The sequence below is a fragment of the Lactuca sativa genome, chromosome 4, assembly GCF_002870075.4.
Source record: "Lactuca sativa cultivar Salinas chromosome 4, Lsat_Salinas_v11, whole genome shotgun sequence".
Taxonomy (NCBI): Eukaryota; Viridiplantae; Streptophyta; class Magnoliopsida; order Asterales; family Asteraceae; genus Lactuca; species Lactuca sativa.
Window position 1 is genome coordinate 160,192,222 of NC_056626.2, and position 25,487 is coordinate 160,217,708.

Genomic DNA, 25,487 nt, shown 5'->3' on the forward strand with positions numbered 1-25,487 from the left:
ATGTCCAATGCATGACTCAAACACTTACTAGGCCAAAAGAGGGGAAAATAAGATCAAGACTCATGCTTGGTGTCTAAAACTACACCAAAACTCAGATCCAAATATAATACTATAGAGAATGCCTCAATGATCCATAAAGTTGCCAACTTTATGGATCCCATGCATGCAATACTTCACAATCATGCAAAAAGGAGCTTAAAACTTAGATCTAACATGCAATAGGTAAAAAGGCTAGAGCTTTATGACTTACAATGGTCCAAAAGCTCTGCAATAAGGTGAGTAGAAACTGGATTACCAAGAGGTTGCTCCACCAAGGCCTTCTTCCACTTCAATGAGTCAAAAACCACCAAAGAATTCTTCATTGTCACAAAAATGGCTAAGAACTTCAAGTAGGTTGAGATTAGGGTTTCGAGGAAGCAAGAGAGTGAGGGAGGCTAAGGATGGGCAATCCTAGCCCTCTCATTCCATTAAATACCCAAAATATTAGGGTTTTGGTCATCAGATCGTTCTCACGTCGTGAGTACCCAAAATCTCACGTCGTGAGACTCAAAACACGAGTTAACTGGTCAATGGTCACTCACGATGTGACCACCATGTCTCACGTCGTGACCCTTATCCAAAATCTATAAATCAATGGATAAGTACCTCCAAGGACCGGGTGTTACAATTCTCCCCCACTAGAATCAGACTTCATCCTTGAAGTCCGTTGATGCAAATAAAATCGGGATAATGATCCCTCATCTCATCCTCAGGCTCCCACGTCTATTCTGAACCCTTTCGATGCAGCCATTGCACCTTCACTAAACCTACCACCTTGTTTCATAAGGTCTTCGTCTTCCGGTCGAGGATTGCCACCGGTCTCTCAATGTAATTCAGGCGCTCATCCACCTGAATATCCCCCAATGGAACCACTGCGGAATCATCAGCCACACACTTCCGAAGTTGAGACACATGGAAGGTGTTGTAGATTTGGCAAGCTCCTCATGCTTCTCCTTGGTCTTGGAATATACCAAGATAAAATCAATGAAAACAATAACTGATTGATTGAGCATCGGCCTGTACACCCGATTCATTAAATCCATAAATGTCGCATGTGCATTAGTGAGCCCAAATGACATCACCACGAACTCGTAATGACCATAACGAGTCTGAAACACGATCCTCTCCATGTCCTCATCTCTAATCCTCACCCGATGATACCATGACCTCAAATAGATCTTGGAGAACCAAGATGCACCCTGCAACTGATCAAACATGTCATCAATCCGCGGAAGGGGATAACGGTTCTTCACCGTCAACTGGTTCAACCCTTGGTAATCAATGGACATACAGTACGAACCGTCCTTATTCTTGACGAACAATATCGGTGCTCCCCACGATAAACTGCTCGGTCTGATAAACTGCTTACCCAACAGCTCCTGAATTTGAGAGGATAACTCTTGCATCTGAGGTGGTGCTAATTAGTATGATGCTTTGTCAATCGGAGCCGCATCTGGGACTAAATCAATCTTGAACTCAACCAGCCTCTTGGGAGGCACACCGGGTAACTCCTCTGGAAACACATCAGTAAAATCTCTAACAACTGGCACATCTAAAACCGAAGCATGCCTCCCAACCCAAGTATCAACCACGTACATAGGCAAGATAACCCATACAACCATGTTGAATATACTGCCGAGTCGTGGCAGCAGAACAAAAAGCTGACCCAATCCTGGTACCCTCTCCAAAGATAACCAGTTCTCCCCCACTAGGGGTTCGAACCGCCACCCGTTGACCCTCGCAGTCTATCATAGCACCAAACTTGCTCAGCCAATCCATCCCCACTATCACAAACACATCCCCCATGGGGATTGGAATCAAATCAATCGGATAAGGCACCCCAAAAATCTCTAGGACACAACCCTGATAAACCCTCGATGCATAAACCTTGTGCTCGTTGGCGATAGAAACCTGCAAAGGACACTCAATCTCCCTAAGAGGCATATCAAATCCCATACCGGACATCTGAGATACAAAAGATCAACTCGCACCCGAGTCAAAAAGCACTAGAGCAGGCAAAAATTTCACTAAGAAGGTATCTAACAGAATCATAAACATAAGCATATCATAAAATAACTTGACATAATATAAATAGAAACATACCAGTAATGACATCTGGCACCGTACTGGCCTCCTCTGCAGTGAGCTGGAAAGCACGACCTCGAGCCCTTAGGGGCTCCGCCCTACCTTGGCATCCATCGGTGATCCTCAAAGTGGTTGGCGCTGGAGACTACGTCGTCCTAGCAACAAGCAATGGGCATTGGGTCTTCATATGGCTCACCTGATCATAATGATAACAATCCTAGAGCTCGGTACTGGGGCCTATTGACAGAAATCCTTGGCGTAATGCCCCTCCTTGCCATATTTGTAGTAACCAGATGAATATCGACAAACACTATCATGAACCTTGCCGCACTTGACACAAGTGAGGCCCCTCTATCCTCTAGACCTCGAATCAGCGGGCTTGAACCACTTTGCCGCAGGTTGTGAATGCACAGGGGCCTATGTCAGCTCCCTTTCCTGGAGCTCCATCTCAATCTCCCACCTCCTCGCGACCTCCTGTAACTCAACGAGTGTACCATAACGTTGGGTGGACACAAACTGGCGGATATTCGTCTTGATCATACTCAAGTACGGGGTCATCTGAGTTTACTCGGAAGCAGCACACTTAGGACAGAAAAGAGTCTTCTCAGTAAACATCTTGGTGGTCTCATATACCGTCTCAGTCCCCTGTCTCAGGTCCAGATACTCCTGAGCCAGTCTCTCCCAGTCAACCAACGGAACATACCGCATACAAAACGTCTTAGAGAACTGCTCCCATGTAATAGTAGCTCTCTGCTCAGAAGTGTAGGCACTAGTCACCAATCTCCACCAATCCTTCGCACCTGACCGGAGAAGGTTCAGGGTGCACTTGACCTTCTAGTCAGCAGGGCAAGATCATGTGAAGAAATAACTCTCCACATCAGACAACCACCTCATCACCATAATAGGGACCTAAACTCCATCGAACTTCGGGTGCTTCATGTTGTCGAAGTCCCGTACTGGAAGGCTCTCCCCCACCAATCCTCGTAGCAGTAATAGTTGTGGTAGCTGCAACAACGCTCAGTAAGAGCAGCGGATTGATCATCAAAGAGCTCAATCATAGCGGTCTTGATAGACCCAAATAACTCCAACATAGATCTTCGGACAGCAGCAGCCACCTCAGTGGCGATGACCTCCTGAATCTGGTCATCAGTCATCCATGACCTATCCTATCCGCTCTCTCCCAATCCGGAACCTGATCTCAGCGTGAACACCATACTGAAAGAAACTAGAATATATCAGAATTTTCACTATTCATAACATCACAACTATCTCAGACAGACGAACCCTTGGGGTTTGTGACTTCCTTACAACGCGTGCGGGTCATGTGCTTTCAGTAGTACGGGCCCATACTACCTGCCACACATATCCGTATTTGTCCCAAAGGATCATCACAACCGCCCAATACAATTACAGCAACCAGGATACACATACATCCTATCCTCACTCTGTGGATAAACATTTCTCATTTGATCGGTTGCTCACACATATACTCATCCATTAAACTTCCACCAACCTTGCTGCACTCGCGTATGCTAATCATACACAACATTGGATCCTATAGACAGTCGAATATTTGATTCGACCCTAAGCCCACAACTAGACAAGGAACATGAAATAAGGCCAAACCAAACATTCTTGGGATATAAAATCTTAGTTATGTACAATTGTGATGCATACACTAAGAAACTACAATAATGATGTTAATTCCACACAAGAAGTAACCCTAGGCTATCAGACATCATATATTAGGCAACTCTATCATGCAATTCCTAAATATCCATAACCTATCACTAGCATGTTGTTCTATCATAAACATTATATCAAATAACTGTGTGGTAACTTGGGGTATACTTTCTGGCTCCCGCTGATCGTACACATCACATCCTTCCTTGGTCACTTTTGAAAACAATTTTTGAAAATCGTTTAAAAACTTTTGCAGTTGCTTAGGTTGAGTATGGATTCACACGAATGCTCCTCTAATTCTCTCAAACCAAGGCTATGATACCAACTTGTAACATCCCAAAAATCTCAACAAATTTTAACTTTTCAAAAATAACCCAAAACCATTGTTTCAAAAGTGTATTTTAGTAATCAGAGTATCCCAAAATCCAATAACATAAAACCGAAGGATGTGCACGGTCATCTAAAGTCCCTGAAACAATAAACTAAAAGTATAAGTCAAAGCTTAGTCCCCCCCCCCCCCTAAGTACCAACACACATAACATAAAAACAATTGTTTATTCTTTTCTTGCTAACTAAACATGCCTTTGAGAAAATAACTACACTAACTAATTACCCAAAGTTTTTTTTCTTCAAAAAGTAGCTTAAAATACCAAAAATATACATGATTTTTGCCTGTGGCCACTTATGAAAACCTTATTTTTTTTTATTAAATTCGAATATTCATAACTTTTTCATGCGAACCTTACTCAAGCTTTTTTTTTTTTTTTTTTTTTTTTTTTTTTTCAATTTTTCAATAAGTGATATGGATTGAAATGTTACACTTCAAATTTGGATGTGTGGAAGTTATATATTTTTAGCACCAATATATGCTAATCGGTAAAAATATTAAAAATGACCCAAATTTAACCCTTAATAACTCTTTTTGTTTGAGTTGATTTTTTTTTTTCAATTATATTTTTGTAACAAGGCTACCTATTTGAATGCCAGGGAAGTTATACATTTTTAGTTTCAAAATACATATCACACTACCAATTTAAAAGTTTCAAAATACATATTTGTTGAAAGTCATACATCTTTAGTTTCAAAATAATGAAAAAAACTGATAACTTTTGCATACGAATTTCATAACAATAACCATACCATTTGAGTTTTTCAAATCATAACGTAACTAGCAAAAAGCTCAAAAAAAAAATCTTCACAGAAGCTGACCACGAAAACCAAAAAAACAAAGAAAATTGCAGCTATGTAGATTTTCAAAATTCACAAAGATTTTCGCAGTTGATGACTTACAAAAGTCTAAAAAAAATTACAACCCAACTGGATATTAACAAATGTTGAGCAACTTAAATTATTAGAGATTTAAAAAAAAAATTGGCTATTTTTTTAGATAGTCATAGACCATGATTTGATTGTATTTTTTCAAATTATAATGTTAGATGCATGATGCAATAAAATTGATTATGAAACCCACGAATTAGGAAGCAAGAGTCAACTATTGTTCCTTTCCATTGTCTCCGTCGACCCCAGTTATTCCATTACTGATTAAAATTATCTTTGACTCACCAACAACAAGAACACCCAAATCATTCTAACCATTTTTCTCTCTTTCTCTACTGTTTTCTCATGCCATGATTCTTAGAGGGAGAGAGAGAGAGAGAATGATAACTGTGATCCAAGAGCAGTTAAACCGAACACAATCTACTAACTTAGTATGGTTTCCGTCTTTCTTCAGTTAAACCCTGAAAGAAAGAAAAATTCAGTTTTCATTTCTTTGAATACTCAAACGGGAAACGACAATGTTGGTCCGTATTTGAAACGCAATCGAAGATCGGTTGTGGCAATTCAAGATCCCAACATTGCAATTATCAAGGTACGTTCGATTTTTTGCTCAATTTCTTGTTCTGGCATTTGAATTTTGTTAGGGTTTTTAGTTGTAATCTTTATTTTATTCATCCACTTTTCCTCCTCTTCTTCTTCTTCGTACGATTATGCCAATTCTCGCTTTACAACTGATTGATTTAGCATTTCAATACGTAGAATCGGATCCGTGTAACTTCTGAATTTCAATTCCCTTGCCTCTTTTAGTATGTGTTTGGTGAAATAGTCCACTTACGAGTTCAATTAGTAAAAATCGGTAACATCAGTTCGTTATACGACTTAATAATTCGCTGAATGGATGTGAAATTTACAGTTAATTGATCCTATGATATGATTTGAACGATGAAATCCACCACTCCTCTTGATTATGCAGCATTCCATCTCTCACCAAAACGATCAAAGTAAGCTCTTTATTGACCTATTTCATTTCAATTGGTAGCTCTAAATCCTCATTCACTTACTTTTTTTTGTTTACTTTTTCATATAGATGTGAACTATATGTGTCTAGTGGTGGAAACACCGAAAGGATTGCATCAGGTTTAGTGAAGCCATTTGTGAGTCACTTGAAGGTCGCTGAAGAACAAGTTGCATTGTCATTTCAATCTATAAAACTTGAAGTTGATAATCAAAAAAAGTTTGAAACATGGTTCACAAAAGGAACATTGGAGAGATTTGTTCGTTTTGTTAGTACACCCGAGGTTTTAGAACTAGTGAGCACCTTTGATGTTGAAATGTCTCAACTTGAAGCTGCTCGTAAAATATATTCCCAGGTATGTAATTCTTTTGTATGCGAGGAGGGAATGGAATTGAGCATTACACCGGAATGGAATGTGATTTCTGACTTTCTTTTTCTTATTGTAAGTTTTCGTAAATAATTGCAGGGATCATCAAGCTTAGGAACAGGGGCGGATGCAACAAAGTGAACAACTCTCTTCCTTCACTTTTTTTATTTTTTTTTAAATAGAAAAAAAATTGAAAAATAATTTACATTTGTTATATTGTTTTATTATAGGAAAGAACTTTTAAGGGCAATTGATGAAAGGCTGGCGACTGTAAAGCAGGATTTGGCGACGGCTTGTGGGCGGGCAGGGGCAGCTGGGTTTGACCATAAATCGGTAGTTGACCTTCAATTGTTTGCAGAGAGGTTTGGTGCCGCTCGTTTAAAGTAAGAACTCTTCACATTCCATTGCTTTTGGAAGGTTGTTAAGATACTTGCTCTGATACCATGTTAGATAGGTTGGGTCCCATCTCCCATGATTTTCTTTCAAAAAAAGATTTGAGAAGAGAGAAGAGACTCTCACATATATAAAAAGGTGAATGAGAATGTGTCTTGACACATATGTGAGACTTGACTACTCAAATTTTCAAATTTTATAATCTAAAGTGTTAATGTCATATAAAGGTAAGTAAATGGAACGTTTTGTTCATAAAATACTCATGAAGATAAGTATTTTTTAGAACAATAATGGTTTTTAACATGTGAAAGGGTTAAACAACTAACTTATAAGTTCAAAAATAAGGTTCGTTTTTTTGGGATATGAGTGGGTGGCAATAAAGTCTAACTTTAAGCTTTTGAATTAATTAATCATATTTTCTGGGCATTGCTACTTTCGCATTTTTTGCTCTAGATGCTAACAACACTTTGCTTTTTTGGGTATACGCTACAAGGTTTTCTTTTTGGAATTTTTTGAGATAAGATGATCTATTTGCTAGTTATTACTCCCTCCGTCCCGAAATAATAGTCCACAGACAAAAAACACATATATTAAGGAAAAAGTAATTATGAGCAACTTTATTGAATAAAATGACAAATTTACCCTTTCATCTAAAACTTGGAGCCAATTTTTTCCCACCAATTTCCTTTCACTTTTTAGTTAAAACATTCAGCAAAATTTATTCCCTCCATTTTTTTCATCATAAATTGTTAAACAAAATTATTCCCACTAATTTTGGAGCCAAGTATTTTTATTGAAAATAAACATGGAGCCAATTTATGGATTAGTTTGATTTCAAGATACGTATCTTTTTAAACAGAGAATCCATCCAACCTTATCTATTTCTTTCTATGTCTCTCTTTCTCTCTCAACAAATACTCCACCACCGTATCTTTCTCTATGTCTCTAAAAGTGAACAATCAATTTTTTTTTTTGGTTTAGATATGCCTTTATTATTGCTCATGTCAATCGTTCCATCCTCAGGCCACCCCTCCACAGTTCGTCGTTAGCCGTCTTCTCCCTTGTGAAGCCGCCGGAGCCGCCGACCGGATATCACCGCAACCCACAACAACATCGGAGAGCCTCGACCAGACAGCTAAGGTTTGTGTTTGTTCATGTTGTCTACACTCGATTTTCTTTTTCCTGCTATCTGCTTTCATTCTTCTTCTATTTTTCATCCACAAGTTCCCAATCCTAATCTATTTGATAGTAAAAAATTGGAAAATAAAAAACGATTGATCATTTGTATGTTTTCGTTTTCATCTGTTTAATTTGCCACTTTATACAGACAAATGCCTCTTTACAATGGATTATAAGGATGGTTAATTTGCTTATTTTTATTAATTTGTTTTTGTTGGTGGATGTTAGATAGAAGCAAGTGATTCCACTGTGTGATTTAAACAACAAAACAATAAATTTTGCATTTTTCTAACCGTAAAAAAACTAATTTATTTACAAATTTGATGTTGCTACTATTTTGCTTTATGTTATGTTTACAACTAGAACTTCTCACCAATATTGATAATATTGCTGTTTTTTTATTGCAAAACTTACAAATTTGATGTTGTTGCTGTTTTTTTACGTGCTACAGTATGGATCATATGGATATTACACACACTAAAAAGAATACTACTGTTGAACAACGTCACGCTATATATGAAGCCTTATTGCAAGCAAGTTTTTCTGGAGAGTTACAAAGGGGTGCCATAAGTGATGTAGCTTCACAATTCTCGGTATCAAATCGGACTGTTAGTCGCATTTGGCATCAGGCTAAATTTCAAATTAATCATGGACTACCGGTTGTTTTATCTTCTAATATGGCGAAGGTTGTTGGACGAAAAAGGGTACAAGTTGATTTTAATCAAGTTTTAGATATTCCATTACGTCGTCGATCTAATATACGGTCTCTTGCAAATTTGTTAAATGTTTCTAAATCTACTATGCATAGAAGAATCAAGGAAGGTGCACTTCGACCACACACAAATGCCATCAAACCAACTCTTACTCATGAGAATAAGAGGGCAAGATTAGAATTTTGTTTATCTAAAATTAGCCGGTCATTATCAAGTAATATTCCCACATTTCATGATATGTTTAATGTTATCCACATTGATGAAAAATGGTTTTACATGTCAAAACCATCAAGACGTTACTACCTTGTTCCCGGCGAGGATGAACCATTAAGAACGTGTCAAAGCAAAAAATTTATCACAAAGGTTATGTTTCTAGCGGCTGTGGCAAGGCCAAGATTTGATGCATCCGGTAATGAAGTTTTTTCGGGAAAAATTGGTATCTACCCGTTTACAAGATTAGAACCCGCTAAACGTTCAAGTAAAAACCGTGTAGCGGGAACGTTGGAGACAAAGCCTATTTTATCCGTGACTAAAGAAGTAACAAGGTCATGGTTGATAGAAAAAGTTTTGCCGGATATTAGAGCTAAATGGCCTCGAAGTCATGTCGGTCCCATATTTATCCAACAAGACAATGCCAAGCCCCATATTGATGTCAATGATAACGAGTTTCTTGAAGCGGCATCTCAAGATGGGTTTGATATCCGACTTAATTTTCAGCCCTCTAATAGTCCGGATTTAAATGTTTTAGACCTTGGATTCTTTCGAGCAATCCAATCACTTCAAGAACAAGAGGCTTTAGGTACAATTGATGAATTGGTTCATGCGGTTCAAACGGCTTTTGAAAAAATGCAATCTCAACAACTTAACAATGTATTTTTAACTCTACAAACGTGTATGAGGGAAATCATAAAGGTTCAAGGTGGCAACAACTATCAAATACCACATATTGGTAAAAATAGGTTGGAACGAGAAGGAAACTTACCACTTCGAATTGGATGTGATGAAAATTTGATAAATGAGGCTTTATTGCATTTGGCTTCCTAGTTATTTTTGAAACATGTATTGTGATCAAAATAGTGAGAAAAAAATATTTTTTTATTGGTATTTTTGATAGTGTAATGTATTTTGTGTTAATTCTTTTTTATTTTATGTCATGAAATTAGTTTGATATTGTGGATGTGGAATAATTTTCAAGACAAAAAAAATGGATATGCGATAACACAGAGGAAAAAAAAGTAACATTGGATATGCCTAAGTGACATTTTTGTTTTATGTCATTATTCTTTATTTTTATTGTGATTGTATGAGAACCTACAAAAAAACAAAAAACAAAAAATTAAAAAAATAGAGAAAACCAATCGTACAGGAAAAAAAAACCAAAAAGCATTTTGATTGGTTAAAGGAAAAAAAGAAAAAGATACTTTCATTAATTAGAATACGTTGGAATACGTTGGTAAAAAACCAAAAAGAAAAAAGTGGCTTTTAGTACATTAGTTTTCACAGAAAAAGTAATCATGAAAAATAACTTTTAAGGGTATTTTGGTAAAAGTGACACTTAATTTTAGAAATAGGCAATTATATTGGGACAAATAAAAATAGAAAGATGGACTATTATATCGGGACGGAGGGAGTATTATTGTAATTAAATTTGGGTTGATATTATATTATTATTGACTTGGTTCATAAAATTCTTTGATCTTGTTTATATTAAATGTTTAACATATGATCAATTTTATCAACCTTCATATCATCGAACATCACATTTTTTGTGATAAACAACTTTTGTTTAGTTAACTTTTCTCCCTGGTTCATCTAATCAAAATATTTATTTAGATTTATTGCACTAAAGTAAACCAATAAAGATAACTACCATATTAAAAATATTTGAAAAATGATACTCCCCCAAAAAGGGTAAAATTTCCATATTGGGCTGCCTACGAAATGCATAATTTTTTTCAAAGTTCTTACTTTTTTAATCCTATTTTTGTTTTTGATCGTTAATGACTACGATTTTAAATTAATAACTCTAGTTTTGAGCTGGATTATTTTATTCTTATTAATAAATTAATAAATATTTCAGTGTAAATTTTGTTTATAAGAACCGTGAACCGGGGCATCGGATCCTTAGTTGGTGAAAACACTGGTGGGCCGTGGACCGGCCACGTGCATTATGTATGTTTCTGCATTCCGCCCCTCACGGATCATTTGTCTTCAAACCGGTTAAATATATTATTTCATTTTAATTTAATAAGATTAATCAAGGCAATTTTTAGTTTTTAGATCTTAAAATTAATTATAGGTTGTATATGTTGTCAATAACAGTCAATATCTTACCAATAAGCTTATAATAAAGATTACAGAAACTTGTATTCATTTTAAATCGCTTCCTTTGTAATATTTTTGATGTATAATCAATCATATGAGTTCTCATTTTCCCTTAAAAGAAAATATTGTTGTACCATTTTGTCGTTTCATATTAAAAAAATGTGACATAACATAATGAAGAAAGATTCTTCTTTGCGTTTGTTGTTTATCATTTCTTTTTCTTGAAAGCAAATTTTTAACACTCCTTCATTAGCAATTTGGTACTCATTCCTTTTCAAAAAAATATGCTTTTTTTATTCTTGACGCTTGAAAAGGTTGAAATTTCTCTTGTTTATCCTTAAATCATAACTAAATACAAATAAAATTCAAGACAACCAAGTCCTTTTTTCTATAGTATATTCAATAATTTTGCCTTTTACCTTTTTATTAAAAAATTCTAGCTATTTCAACTTTTTACAATATTTATTTTAATAAAAAAATATTTAATGAAAAAAAAAAAAAAACACATCACACGTAGAACTGGAAATTTTTCTGACAGCTACTGGCAGTTGCAGTGTTTTTTTCAATTCTTTTCGTCGTGAGGTTTAAATTTTTTCCAAATTTGATGCAGCGAAGCTTGTTCTCAATACATTTCACTCTACGACAGAAGGCCGGAGTTGGTCAACAATCAATCATGGAAGTCCGACGTCGGAGATCAAGCAATCCGGTCATCTTACACCTCCGACGACATGTCTCTCGAAGATGATCTACCAACCACCACCGCTGAACAACCTTCATCAACCACTCCCCAGCCACCCAAATTCCTCTCCTCCTCCGCCAGCTTTCCTTTAAGAGGTGGTGGCGCTCATGCAGAGTACGACTCTGGTTTTGTGAAAGCGGAAGAAGGTGGTGGCGCATCGGTACCTGTGCAGAGTCAGACAGCCACTCAGACGGCGTCGTCTTCTAGGCGGCTCAGCGTACAAGACCGTATTAATCTTTTCGAGAACAAACAGAAAGAGGTGGGTTCGGGTTCGGGTTCCGGTTCCGCCGCCGGAAGTGGCGTTGGCATCAAACCGGAGCTTCGTCGGCTCTCTTCTGACGTTTCACATTCTTCATCTTCTCCTTCGCCTGTTTTGAAAAGATGGAGTGGCGACAACGAGAAGAAGGAAAAGGAAGATTATAAAGATACACCGACTTCCATTAAAACTGAGGTCCCAAAAGATCAAACAAATTCCATCATCGTACAGTTGACCGTTTCTTCTTCGGTCAAATCTGAAGAATCCTTGGGGTCAACATCAAATCAGCCGATTTCCACTTTGGAAAAAACTCCGTCGTGGACATCATTAACCAAATCCGACGATGACGATTCCTTGACTAATTCCCAAATCAATTCCTTTCATGAACGATTTCACAAATCCGATCTAACAAGTAAACCCAATCCTTCATCTGAGCTAGATTCAGGAACGATGATGTTAAGTACTCATCCGAAGAAGACGCCATTAGATTCAGGATACAATACACCACCACCTTCTGGTAAATATTTCCATGGGGGATCGGGATCTGGATCGAGAAACATGAAAGGGAATCAAGAACTCAACGACGAACTTAAATTGAAAGCAAATGAACTCGAAAAGCTTTTTGCAGAGCATAAGCTTAGAGTTCCCGGAGATCAAACTAGCGCTGGTAATCGTCAAATCAGAAAGCAGGTCGCCGCAGATCCTGTTCCTGTTCCTACTCCTACCCCTGAACCCCAATTAAGATCGGAAACGGAATCCGAAATTCCGATTCCAGAGACAGAAGTTGAAATTCCTGATGATTCTAGAGGAAAGCTATACGATAGTTACATGAAGAAAAGAGACGCAAGACTAAAGGAATCATGGGATTCTAAAGAAGCTAAAATGAAAGCCATGCATGTTACGCTTGAACGTAATAACACCGAAATGAAAGCAAAACTTTCATGGTCTTCAGATAGACAGAATTCAAGCGCTCAAAAACGTGCAGAAAGGGTCAGATCATTTAACACACCTTCATCTTCAAAAAGAGACGAGGTATCAACATATCGTCATCATCATCTTCACTCTCCTTATAAATTATAATATCATCTTCTTATATTGTTTATACTTTATAAAACCTTAATGGCAGCCATTAGATTTCGGGCAACAAAGTAATAAAAAAGCATTACCTGCTTCAATTCCACGATCAGGCACCAAATTGGGGTCGAGTTCTGGGAGAAGAAGGGGACAAAGTGATAATGTTGTTGCACAATCCGTCCCTAATTTTTCTGATTTAAGGAAAGAAAATACAAAGCCTTATTATTCTGGAAAAGTGGGAGGTCGATCTCAGATGAGAAACTATACACGTAGCAGAAGTGGCAGTGCCAATGAGGAGACGCCACCTGTCAAAGAAGAGAAGCCAGCAAAGCGGTTTCTGAGAAAGAACACGGGTATAGGACCTGGTTCTGGAAGTGTTGCTGCTAAAATGAAAGCTTCAATGGTGGTGTCTCAACCTATGAATGAAGAGGTAAATGTGATTGAAACAGTTGATGTTGATGATGAAGATGAGGAGTTTGATGATAATACAATGCAAGAAAAAGAAGAAGAAATTGAGTCAAGAATGAGTGTTGAATCGGAAACATTGATTAATTCAGAATCAGAAAACGGAGATGAAATCGAAATTGAAAACAGCTCAAAAATGGAAAACATTTCTGATATAATACCAGCTGCTGCTGCTACAGTGAGTCCTCCAGATGAAAGCCCAGTGTCATGGAATTCTCGATCCAATTACCCGTTTTCTGATGTGGATTATTCGCCTGTGAGTATGAGGAGTCCAGGGTTTAATTCAAATGAAACAACAGCTGACGTGGCAAGAATGAGGAAGAAATGGGGGATTACTCAAAAACCTAGTCTTGTTGTTGTTCCCAATTCATCCGGATCTAATAAAAAGGATATGACCAAAGGATTTAAACGGTTGTTAAAATTTGGAAGGAAAAGTCAAAGTCAAAGTCAAAATAGGTATAATGAAAGTTTGCCTGATTATATCTCTGCTACAACTTCTGAGGGAGATGATGACATTGAAGACGGAAGAGATCTTGCAAATCGATCTTCAGATGATTTGAGGAAATCACGAATGGGATATGAACATGATTTGACCGATTATTATGCTGATCAAGGTAACCTACTTTTTTATTTTTTTAATTTAAAAATAAATATAAATTAAATGACATTTTTTTTTCTTTTCAAAATTTCAGTGCATACATTGCAGAGTTCGATCCCAGCACCTCCGGCAAACTTCCGGTTGAGGGAGCATCATCTGTCTGGAAGCTCCATTAAAGGTACTTTTTTTTTATGGGTCTTTTTAGTGAAGATTATAAAAATAAAAGTAATTTATAATTATTAATATGTCATTCCATTTTTTTTATTAATAATCGTAAAGAAACCATTTTCTTGGTGAAATTGAACAGCTCCTCGATCATTCTTTTCTTTGTCAACATTCCGAAGCAAGGGAAGCGAATCAAAACCAAGATGAGTTGATTGGTGGTATGATTTATGAAGGTATAAAACATTTGATCGTATTCATAGGTACATATATATATATATATATATATATATATATATATATATATATATATATATATATATATATATATATATATATATATATATATATATATATATATATATAGATATATATATATATATATATATATATATATATATATATATATATATATATATATATATATATATATATATATATATATATATAAATACAAAATGGTTGATGGAGTTCATCATTTATATAAAATATCTACATCATCATTATTATGTATATCTTGGTGGATTTGAATGGGATTTTGTGGCGTATTCTATTTGATGAGCAAGAAGAAATCCAAAATTGGTGGAATTTTGTTGATTTGGATATTCTTCGTTTGCACAAGTATCATTGCATTTGCGTGTTGGATTTTTGTTAGTTTCTTTGTTTTCGAGTCATAATCATGATTGGAAAGATGAATCTTTGTTCGGTTTAGTAAAACAAATGGCTACAATACAAATACAATATTATAATCATCTTTGTTTCAATCCTTTGGATTTGGTACTTTAAAGTGTTGGATATCTTGAGTATAGTTCTATATACAATTATTATTATGTATAGCTAATTTTAAATGGTGTCTAACAAATTTAAATGAGATATAAAAATAATCTTAAAACTTAAGTTAATACATTTTCAAGATTAAAGTAATATAGGTCGCATTTTAATTTTTAATTTCTTATTTATTATACATATTAATTTCATATCAACTTCACAATTATTTAAAAAAGCAGAAAAAGTTTTATTAAGATACGTTGAGATGTTGAAGAGATAACATCCAAAAAATTGTCCATCTCTAGAAAACGCTGTGTCCATTTTAGAATATTTTTTCTTCCAAATATTTGTAATTTCTTTCGGACTTTTCAAAATTAGAGAAAAAGAAAACTTTGATTAATCATTTTTAATTGTTGACTAATATTTAAAAAAAAAATCAAGTATTTAGCGTCTGCAAGACAAGTTTGGACTCAAGGCCACATCTCTTACAACCAACACAATCCTCTGCGCTTGGAGCAGAAGCTATTTGTTTGGCTTTACATCCATTCCAAGGTATCATTTCTAATACATCTGTGGGACAGGCTCGGACACATTGCGTACACCCGATACATGTGTCATAAATCTTTACTGAATGTGACATTGGATCTATCCAATTTTGATCGTGAGAAGGTTTCAATCTAATAAATTGATAAATGAATTATATATTTAAATACTAGATGAATCGATGAGTTCCCCGAGTTTTTTTATTAATCTACTTCTGGATTGACAGTCCCAAAATATTTTTGATTTCGTATATTTGTGATAATATATATATATATATATATATATATATATATATATATATATATATATATATATATATATATATATATATATATATATATATATAGCCCTGTACAACTGTTCACTTAATGAGTTCCCCAAAAATATCAAATATCACAATACATATGCATGCATACATCGAGTATCTAGGCTCACAACCGCTTAAGTTGCTATTGCCGCTATCTGGCTCACAATCACTTAAGTTGCTATTGCGATTATTTAGGCTCACAATCGCTTAAGTTTCCATTGTCATCAACTCACCATTAACCTTTAGCATAAAGCTAGTCCACCTGCATCTTGGCCTTCCGCACGAAGCGAGAATGCCTCAGCCCTTAACCGATCAGATACACAATTAACATTACAACCAACAGCCTAACAAGACTACACTATGGTCTCTACTCTGTTGGCTACTATATCCTAACATACATGGATATATATTGGAATACATAATATAGTGAGATGAACTCAACTTGACAATGATTTAGAAGATTAACAGTTAGCTAAGTGATTCTACTGGCGATCCAACTCACGGATAACACACCGAACGAGCAGTAATCTATAATATTTTATCTTATTAATCTCTATGACAATCTGGTAATGAAAACTAGATCTTTCACTAATCCGAATGAATACTGAGAGTTCTATAAAATGAGGATAAGCCAGCTCGGACAGTTTGGAGGCAATGACCATTTCAACGTATAGCCTTTCTGAAATCCAACAAAAAAGCCAAAATAACCATTCTAGACATCTCTATCGTGGTGGTACATCATCATGACACGTGGTGCTCTCTCGTGGTGCCACGTCATCATGCACGCCGCACACTTCGACCGTGCGATTTTCCAAATTTCCAAAATGGTGTAACTTCTTCATACGAGCTTCGTTTTTGACATTCTTTATATTGATGGAAATCTCTCGACAAGATCTACACTTTTCTTTTAGGTTCCAACAACTAATTCTCACTCTATCAAAATTTTATATTTTTGATAGGCTTAGACTGTTTAGAGATCGCTGCAGAAGTCATAACTCCTACATACGAACTTCGTTCTTGATGTTCTTTATATCGACGGACTCCTATTGATGATATCTTCTACTCTCGTTTATATTATCACAAAAACTTCAAAAAATCATATATATTCCATATGTAGTCGAATTTGGAAGTTCTCTATATGCACGCTCTCGGTTTAACGACTATTATGACTTTCATTTAGATCGCTTACGTTAAAAAGTGATTTATCAAAAATTTATTTTTTACGATACGTAGAGTCGCGTCGGTTTAACCGCGAAACTTCGAAGAAACATAACTTCTTCATACGAAATCGAATCTAAGGTTATATATATCTATGGAAATCGTATCGACGTTTCCTACATATTTATGACGATTACTTGGGCTAAAGAGTAATATATTTCTATTTTGAATTTTATAAACAATGATTTGTATTGAATCCTACGGAACGGTAAAATGATGTGTTACATGTTAACTTGAAATTGAGTAATAATTCATTAACTAAGAAATATGTTACCTCTGTTATTATTGCCAATACGAGTATTGATGAAAAAAACGAATCTCAAATGAATATAATGAAATTATTATGGATCAAATCACTTTTAAGATTTAAAATGTTTTTAACGGGAAAACCATGACTATTTAAATTAGATTATAAATATGGATTGGAGTTCAAAAGCTTTATTTTTTGTTTGATTACGAAAACAATCTAAGATGTCAAGTTAGTAAGAATCATTTTTCACATGTTAAAATTTTATAGCATCCAACAATTAAATTTTTATATGCATTTTGCCACCAAAAATTTAACATATCACAATTTCTCTTTGTTTCAAAGAAAATCAAATATTTTCTTTAGTTTGTAATGTTGAAAAACCCATCAGTAACTCCATAAATATCAACAAAAAAGATATCATGAAGTAAAACGAAAAAGTTGCTCCACACACAACTGTAAGAGTTTCTTTGAAATTAAAAAAATGTAAAAGTGTTTCTAAAATAAACATGATTTATTATTTTTTTATTTGGAAAAAAACACAAATTAAAAGTTTTTTTTTCTCTTTTTTAATACTAATCCATAAATCTAACAAGTGACCTTTACCTCAGCACTTTATAAGAATTCTGTATAGTTGTAGTTATTAATTAATCAACTAATTTAAAAATTAATAAACAATTATCAAAAACAGTAAAATTAAAAAAAAAAAAAAAAAAAAAAAAAAAAAAAAAAAAAAAAAACAATTGTATCATATCTAAATTGTTTGAAGATATACATATTTTGTTTCCTTAAACAAAAATTACCAAATTATTGATTTAAATATGGTAGAAACTCTGATACGAAAATCCAAACGTGATCCATGATAAATATTCTGTTATTTCGTCATTTACTACTTAAATCTATTAAAATTAACTAGTACTATAGATATATAATTAGTGAAAAAACATGAGATGCGCCAAATATAAAAACAAATACATTCAACAACGTAACATTGGCAAACACAATGCACACTTGAGCTTTCTACAATGTTACAAAAAACAACTATTATCGCGGAGAAAACATAGCTTCTCTTTCATATTTTGATTAATTTTCTACTCAAAATCACTCTCACATTCTGCATGTCATCCACCTCTTTCTTCCATGGCTGAATCCTCTTTCGAGATGGACTTATCCGCCACTGACAACCGCCGCCGCCGGCCTCGCCACACAACTCCAGCTCAACCCCACCAATCACCAGCCTTCTCATTTTCCAGCTCTCACACCTCTCCACACCTTCCTGCTTCACGTAGAACCCGAGGTACACGTGTCCCACCCACCACCCCTTTCGCCTCAGACACCGACAAGTCATGGCAAGCTGAACTCTCGTGGCAGTATGAACCCACCGGCTTCCACGACAACCGCGGCAGCAACCTTGGCGCCGCCTTAACCCCCTGGGCTGAACCCACCCAGTACTCCGTCGCATCTACCCCTGGCAGCCGTGTATTTCGCCGGTCAGCAAATGACTACTTCCTTTCCCGTAACGCCGCTGCAGGCGGCGGCGCTGGCGGTGGTGGTGGTGGCAACTTTCGTAGCTTTACAAATCCGTCGTATGAACATTATTCCGGTCACAGCCGCTTGCCAGGTAGGATTGAACTCCAAAGCTATGTTGGGAAAGGTAACCCTAACAAAAACAATCCTACTCTCAGCAAGACTGCTACTTTCGCAGACATGGTTACTACTAATACAGAAAGAACAAAAGGTCGTTTAGAAAATGGGCTCAGTCCAAAACTGTCGAGTCCTAGAAAGAGTTATGGTTATGGTGAAGATAGTCAAAAGCTTTCGAGTCCTAGTAAGAGTTATATTGACGAGTTTGATGAAGATGATGATGATGAGGATGATGATGATGAAGATGAACATGTAGCACCAAAACCGATTGGGGTTTTTGGGTTGTTTAAGTATTCAACAAAACTCGATATTTTTCTTGTGATAATAGGAAGTTTGGGTGCTTTGGTCAATGGAGGATCTTTACCTTGGTATTCCTTTCTTTTTGGAAAGTTTGTCAACAAAATTGCTTTAGACGATGACAATGACCAGATGATGAAAGACGTCAAAAGGGTAATAAAATCGTTCTCTTGCATGTTATGCTAATTTATTCATATGAATTCATTATTCATCTAGCTAATTTCTGTTTTTAATCATATAACTTCAGATATGTTTATTTATGGTGGCGTTGTCTGGACTAGTGGTGATTGGAGCATACTTACGTAAGCTTTTGACATTTTATAAGCATGCATGCATATGTGATTTATAGTTTTCTTATGAAACTATTTACACACGTTTTGTGATTCATAGAGATTGCTTGTTGGCGACTAGTGGGGGAAAGATCAGCTCATAGAATAAGAACCGCATACCTAAGATCAGTTCTACGCCAAGATGTTGCATTCTTTGATACAGAAATTAGCACCAGTGAGATCATGCATGGAATCTCAAGCGACGTTGCTCAAATCCAAGAAGTTATGGGGGAGAAGGCATGTCCAACTTTCAAGGATTTATCATTTTTAATTATATGTTTTTATATATAGAGTCTCCCTTCTCCTTAAGGGCTCTTTTGAAGAGAAAATCTATGACTCCACATTTCTAATAACATGTTGGTGTTTTTGAAATACAGATGGCGCATTTTATACATCACATATGTACCTTCATTTGTGGCTACACAGTTGGATTCATAAGGTCTTGGAAAGTCTCTTTAGCGGTTCTTGCAGTTACTCCACTAACAATGTTTTGTGGCATGGCATATAAGGCGGTTTATGTCGGTTTAGCTACAAAAGAAGTGGTACAAACTTATAAATAAAACAACATTCATGACACACCATTTGAGTTTTAAACATTTTTCAACTATTTGTTTCATATATTTTTCACAGAACTCTTACAAGAAAGCCGGTGGCATAGCAGAACAAACCATAAGTTCAATTAGAACCGTGTTTTCTTTCGTAGCTGAACAAAAGTTAACAGATAAATACAATATGTTATTGGAAGAATCTATTCCTGTTGGAAAGAAACTCGGTTTTGCAAAGGGTATAGGAATTGGTGTTATATATTTGGTTACTTATTCAACATGGGCATTGGCTTTTTGGTATGGATCAATCTTGGTTTCGAAACATGAGTTATCTGGTGGAGCAGCTATTGCTTGTTTCTTTGGTGTGAATGTTGGTGGAAGAGGTTTAGCTTTATCATTATCTTATTATGCTCAATTTGCACAAGGGACTGTAGCAGCTAGTAGAGTGTTTGAAGTTATTGATAGAATCCCAGCAATTGATCCGTATTCTAGTATGGGAAGAAGGCTTTCGGGTGGACATGGAAAGATTGAGTTCAAGAATGTTTCTTTTGCTTACCCATCTCGACCCACTCTTCCAATTCTTAATTCCCTCAATTTGGTGATTCCATCTCAAAGAACTTTGGCATTAGTTGGTGCTAGTGGCGCCGGGAAGTCAACCGTTTTCGCTCTTTTAGAGAGGTTCTATGATCCTAACGAGGGTAACTTCTCTTCTCTTACCCTCTTTAACCTTAAAGAAAAACCACATGCATGATGCATCTAAAGAACGAAAATTTTCACTATATGATAAATTGTTACGATCAAACCGACACAAAATGGAAATAAACAGTGTTCAATACAAAATTATTACAAATCACAAATTATTAATTCTTTTACCTTAGCAAATTCTTAACGGTTTTAACTATATGATAAATTGTTAAAAACCACCGGCATCAAGAGAACCAAAATTTTCAATATATTATAAATTGCTACAATCAAACTGGCATCCATCCAGAGAATGAAAGTTTTTATTATATGATAAATTGTTACGATCAAACCAACACAAAATGGAAAAAGAGAGTGTTCAATATAAAATTATTACAAACCACAAATTATTACTTCTTTTACTCTAGGGAATTCTTACCAGTTTTAACTATATGATAAATTGTTAAAAACCACATTCATCTAGAGAACGAAAGTTTTCACTATATGATAAATTGTTACAATCACACCAACACAAAATGGAAAAAGAGAGTGTTCAATATAAAATTATTACAAACCACAAATTATTACTTCTTTTACTTTAGCGAATTCTTAATGGTTTTACCTATATGATAAATTATTAAAAACCACATGCATCTAGAGAACGAAAGCTTTCACTATATGATAAATTGTTACAATCAAACGATAAATCGTTACAATCAAACGGGCATCTAGAGATCGAAAGTTTTCATTATATGATAAATTGCTACAATCAAACTGATGCAAAACAATAGAAATTTTTTGCAAACCACAAATTATTACTTCTTTTACTTTAACAAATTCATAACGGTTTAAATTTGCATAGGTGTTGTGAAGTTGGATGGTCACGATATAAGAACCTTGCAAGTGAAATGGCTAAGAAGTCAGATGAGCATGGTGGGTCAAGAGCCTGTTCTATTCGCAAACACAATTCTTGAAAACATCATGATGGGAAAAGAAAATGCCACAAAGAAAGAAGCAATCACAGCTTGTATTGCATCAAACGCACACAAATTCATAACAAATTTACCCCAAGGTTACGACACACAGGTTGGGGATAGAGGAACACAGCTCTCAGGGGGTCAAAAACAACGTATTGCATTAGCTCGAGCCATGATCCAAGACCCAAAAATCCTTCTTTTAGATGAACCCACAAGTGCACTTGACCCTGAATCCGAAACTCTTGTCCAACAAGCCATTGATAAAATTTCAAAGAATAGAACAACAATGGTGATCGCTCATAGGCTAGCAACTGTAAGAAATGCTGATAGGATTGTTGTAATGGAACATGGATCGGTAATTGAAAGCGGGAATCATCAACAACTCATGGAGAGAAAAGGAGCTTATTTTGCTCTCATCAACCTCGCATCTGAAGGTGTATCATCAAACCCTAATAATGGGGGACAAAAAAGAACGACTAGTGCTCAAGATCTTTTGAAATCGAATCATGTACAGGAGATATCAAGATCAGAGTACATGCAATCGTTGAATGAAATAGACGAAGTGGAAACAGAAAAACCAAAAGGAAAAAAATCAGGATCGTATATGATTTCAGAAGTATGGAAATTACAGAAACCGGAAGGCGGAATGTTGTTTATCGGGATTATTTTGGGGATGGTGGCAGGGGCAATTTTGTCAATCTTTCCATTGGTTTTAGGTCAAGCACTAAATGTCTATTTTGATCCCGACACTGAGAAATTGAAAAGAGATGTTGGGTATCTTTGTTTGATTTTAGTGGGGCTTGGAATCGCGATTATTCTAGCTATGACAGGTCAGCAAGGGTTTTGTGGTTGGGCGGGAACGAATCTCACTAAACGGGTCCGGAATGTGCTATTCCATTCCATTCTGAAACAGGAACCAGGGTGGTTTGATTCCGACGATAATTCAACCGGAATTCTCGTTTCCAGGCTTTCGATTGATTGTATAAGTTTCAGGTCAGTTTTAGCTGATAGATATTCAGTTTTATTCATGGGTATGAGTTCGGCTGCTGTTGGACTTGGGGTTTCTTTCTATCTTCAATGGAGGTTAGCTCTTATGGCGACTCTTCTCACTCCTTTTACACTTGGAGCTAGCTATTTTACCTTATTGGTCAACATTGGACCAAAGTTGGATAATGGATCTTATGATACAGCCACTAGAATTGCTTCAGGGGCTGTATCAAACATTCGAACAGTTGCAACTTTTGCAACTCAAGAAAAGATTGTCCAATCGTTTGAACAATCTTTATCAAACCCTAAAAGAACGTCAGTAAGGAGATCACAGATAACTGGAATGGCGTTAGGGTTTTCACAGGGTGCAATGTATGCAGCTTATACTGTGATTTTATTGTTCGGGGCTTACCTTGTGAAACGAGGTGACACTTCGTTTGGTGATGTTTACAAGATTTTCTTGATTCTTGTTTTGAGCTCGTTTTCAGTTGGTCAACTTGCGGGTCTTGCTCCGGACACGTCAGCAGCTTCCACAGCGATTCCGGCTGTTTTTGGTGTTATTAGTCGTGTTCCATTGATTCGTGGGAAAGGGAGAAAGATTGAAAGCTCGAAGATGTTTGATGTTGAGTTCAAGACGATTACTTTTTCATATCCTTCTAGGCCGAATGTGATTGTGTTGAGGGATTTTAGTTTGAAGGTGAAAGGTGGAACCATGGTGGCGGTGGTCGGAAGTAGTGGCTCCGGGAAGTCTACTTTGATTTGGTTGACACAGAGATTTTATGATCCGATTAAAGGTAAGGTTTTAATGGCGGGAATTGATTTGAGGGAGCTCGATTTGAAATGGCTGCGATCTCAAACGGCTTTGGTGGGTCAAGAACCGGCATTGTTTGCGGGTACGATTCAAGAAAACATCGGATTTGGGAACCCTAATGCTTCATTTGCAGAAATTGAAGAAGCTGCGAAAGAAGCTTACATTCATAGTTTCATCTGTGGACTCCCTGAAGGCTACGATACTGAGGTATGTATTCGAGAAATCATCCGATTTGGGAAACCCTAATTTGTATTTTGATTATCGAGATTTTGTTTTTGGTAAATCGTAATTAGGGTTCCTCATTGTAGGTGGGTCAAAGTGGGGCTCAATTATCCGGAGGTCAAAAGCAAAGATTAGCAATCGCAAGGGCGATATTAAAGAAATCAAGAATATTGTTACTAGATGAAGCAAGTAGTGCACTCGATTTGGAATCAGAGAAGAATGTTCAAGAAGCGTTTAGGAAGATTACCAAACGGACGACCACCATCGTGGTGGCGCACCGCCTCTCCACCATCAGAGACGCCAATGTGATAGCGGTGGTCCAGGAAGGGAGGCTGACGGAGTATGGAAGCCATGATAGGCTTATGACTTCACATCATGATGGTGTTTATGCTAGCCTTGTTCGTGCTGAAACAGAAGCAAATGCTTTTGCATAAGTCTATAGATTTTGAAACCCCATCCCCTTGATGATCACAAACTATAACATTTTTACTGTAATTTTTGGTGATCAATGCATTCTTCCATTTTTGAAATTCTGGTTACATGAATAATTAATAGACTAATAGTTAATGTGCACTTCTCTTTTCTCTTCTACCAAAAAATAACCATCATTCACCAACCTCCCAATTTCAAGCTCACAACCAGGGTTAGCATTCGGACCGACCGGATGGGTTCTTGGATCGAACTAGATTCGGAGAATCTTATAGACTGTGGATCCGACCGGATGAAGCTTACCTAGTCTAGTTTCGGGTTTTCCGGTTTTGGACTGGTTCAACTTTATATGCATACGGTATAACTTGTTAAAACGTATTTTAGGATTTTATACAATTCATTAAAATGAATATAACACAAAAATAATCAAATTATAGTCTAAAATTATGTACAAACTTTAAATTATATGTCGGAAAGATTCGTATCTCAATCTGACTTAAAATAAATGAGATATGTTTGTTTAAAGATTTAATAGAATCAAATTTGGTTGAGAGAAGTCGGAACGATCGGTTATCTTTTGTTTCTTTTTATGCAATGTATGAGAATGAGAGATGGAGTATGAGAAAGTGTTACAATTGTTGTACAAATTATGGGAGAAAGATTGTAAGCAATGGTCAACATCAAATGAATAATTAGTAAAAAGATTTGTAAAGAAATATTTTCTTTTAATAATCCGATCCAAAATCGGTTTTTACCCGAAACAAACCGTACCGGACCGGTAAAAAAAATATTTTGATTAATTCCTAGAACCAAGAACTAGCCCGGGGGTCCAAAAAAGGGTCAGGTCTGGTCTGGTTTACGGGTCCAAATGTTCATTCCTACCTACAAACACACATGAATAATTTCTAAAGAAAATACACTCGCTCATCATTCATGATATTTATTTAATACATAATTCACTTTATGTCTAATATGTAAAAGATTATGGTGAAATGTATTTGGAAATTCGTTGTCTACACTAGATTATTAGATTTTAGAATATTTATGTTAACCATGAAAGTAACATATAGTCTCCGACAAAAGAGAGTTAATCCACAAGTTGGTTTTTGAT

General features: G+C 36.0%; 3 protein-coding genes across 3 annotated transcripts; all 3 read left to right on the top strand.

Moving 5' to 3' along the window:
* The first annotated feature begins 5,329 nt into the window (after nt 1-5,329).
* LOC111883544 (COP1-interacting protein 7) lies at nt 5,330-14,968 on the top strand. Its single transcript, XM_052770476.1, has 10 exons — nt 5,330-5,677; nt 5,999-6,086; nt 6,173-6,455; nt 6,567-6,604; nt 6,698-6,850; nt 11,688-13,104; nt 13,199-14,225; nt 14,304-14,387; nt 14,517-14,638; nt 14,805-14,968. The coding sequence occupies exons 2-9, from the start codon at nt 6,028-6,030 to the stop codon at nt 14,579-14,581; spliced, it is 3,126 nt and encodes a 1,041-aa protein (XP_052626436.1). The 5' UTR covers nt 5,330-5,677; nt 5,999-6,027; the 3' UTR covers nt 14,582-14,638; nt 14,805-14,968.
* On the top strand, nt 6,852-9,922 carry LOC111883545 (uncharacterized). The gene is made up of 2 exons (XM_023879866.3): nt 6,852-8,000; nt 8,491-9,922. Exon 2 carries the CDS (start codon nt 8,492-8,494, stop codon nt 9,794-9,796), a length of 1,305 nt encoding a protein of 434 aa, XP_023735634.1. The 5' UTR covers nt 6,852-8,000; nt 8,491; the 3' UTR covers nt 9,797-9,922.
* Nucleotides 14,969-18,191: 3,223 nt separating the features above from the next.
* On the top strand, nt 18,192-24,509 carry LOC111883549 (ABC transporter B family member 19). Its single transcript, XM_023879869.2, has 7 exons — nt 18,192-19,548; nt 19,643-19,697; nt 19,786-19,961; nt 20,102-20,266; nt 20,355-20,967; nt 21,813-23,932; nt 24,034-24,509. Exons 1-7 carry the CDS (start codon nt 18,595-18,597, stop codon nt 24,379-24,381), a joined length of 4,431 nt encoding a protein of 1,476 aa, XP_023735637.2. The 5' UTR covers nt 18,192-18,594; the 3' UTR covers nt 24,382-24,509.
* The last annotated feature ends 978 nt before the right edge of the window (nt 24,510-25,487 follow it).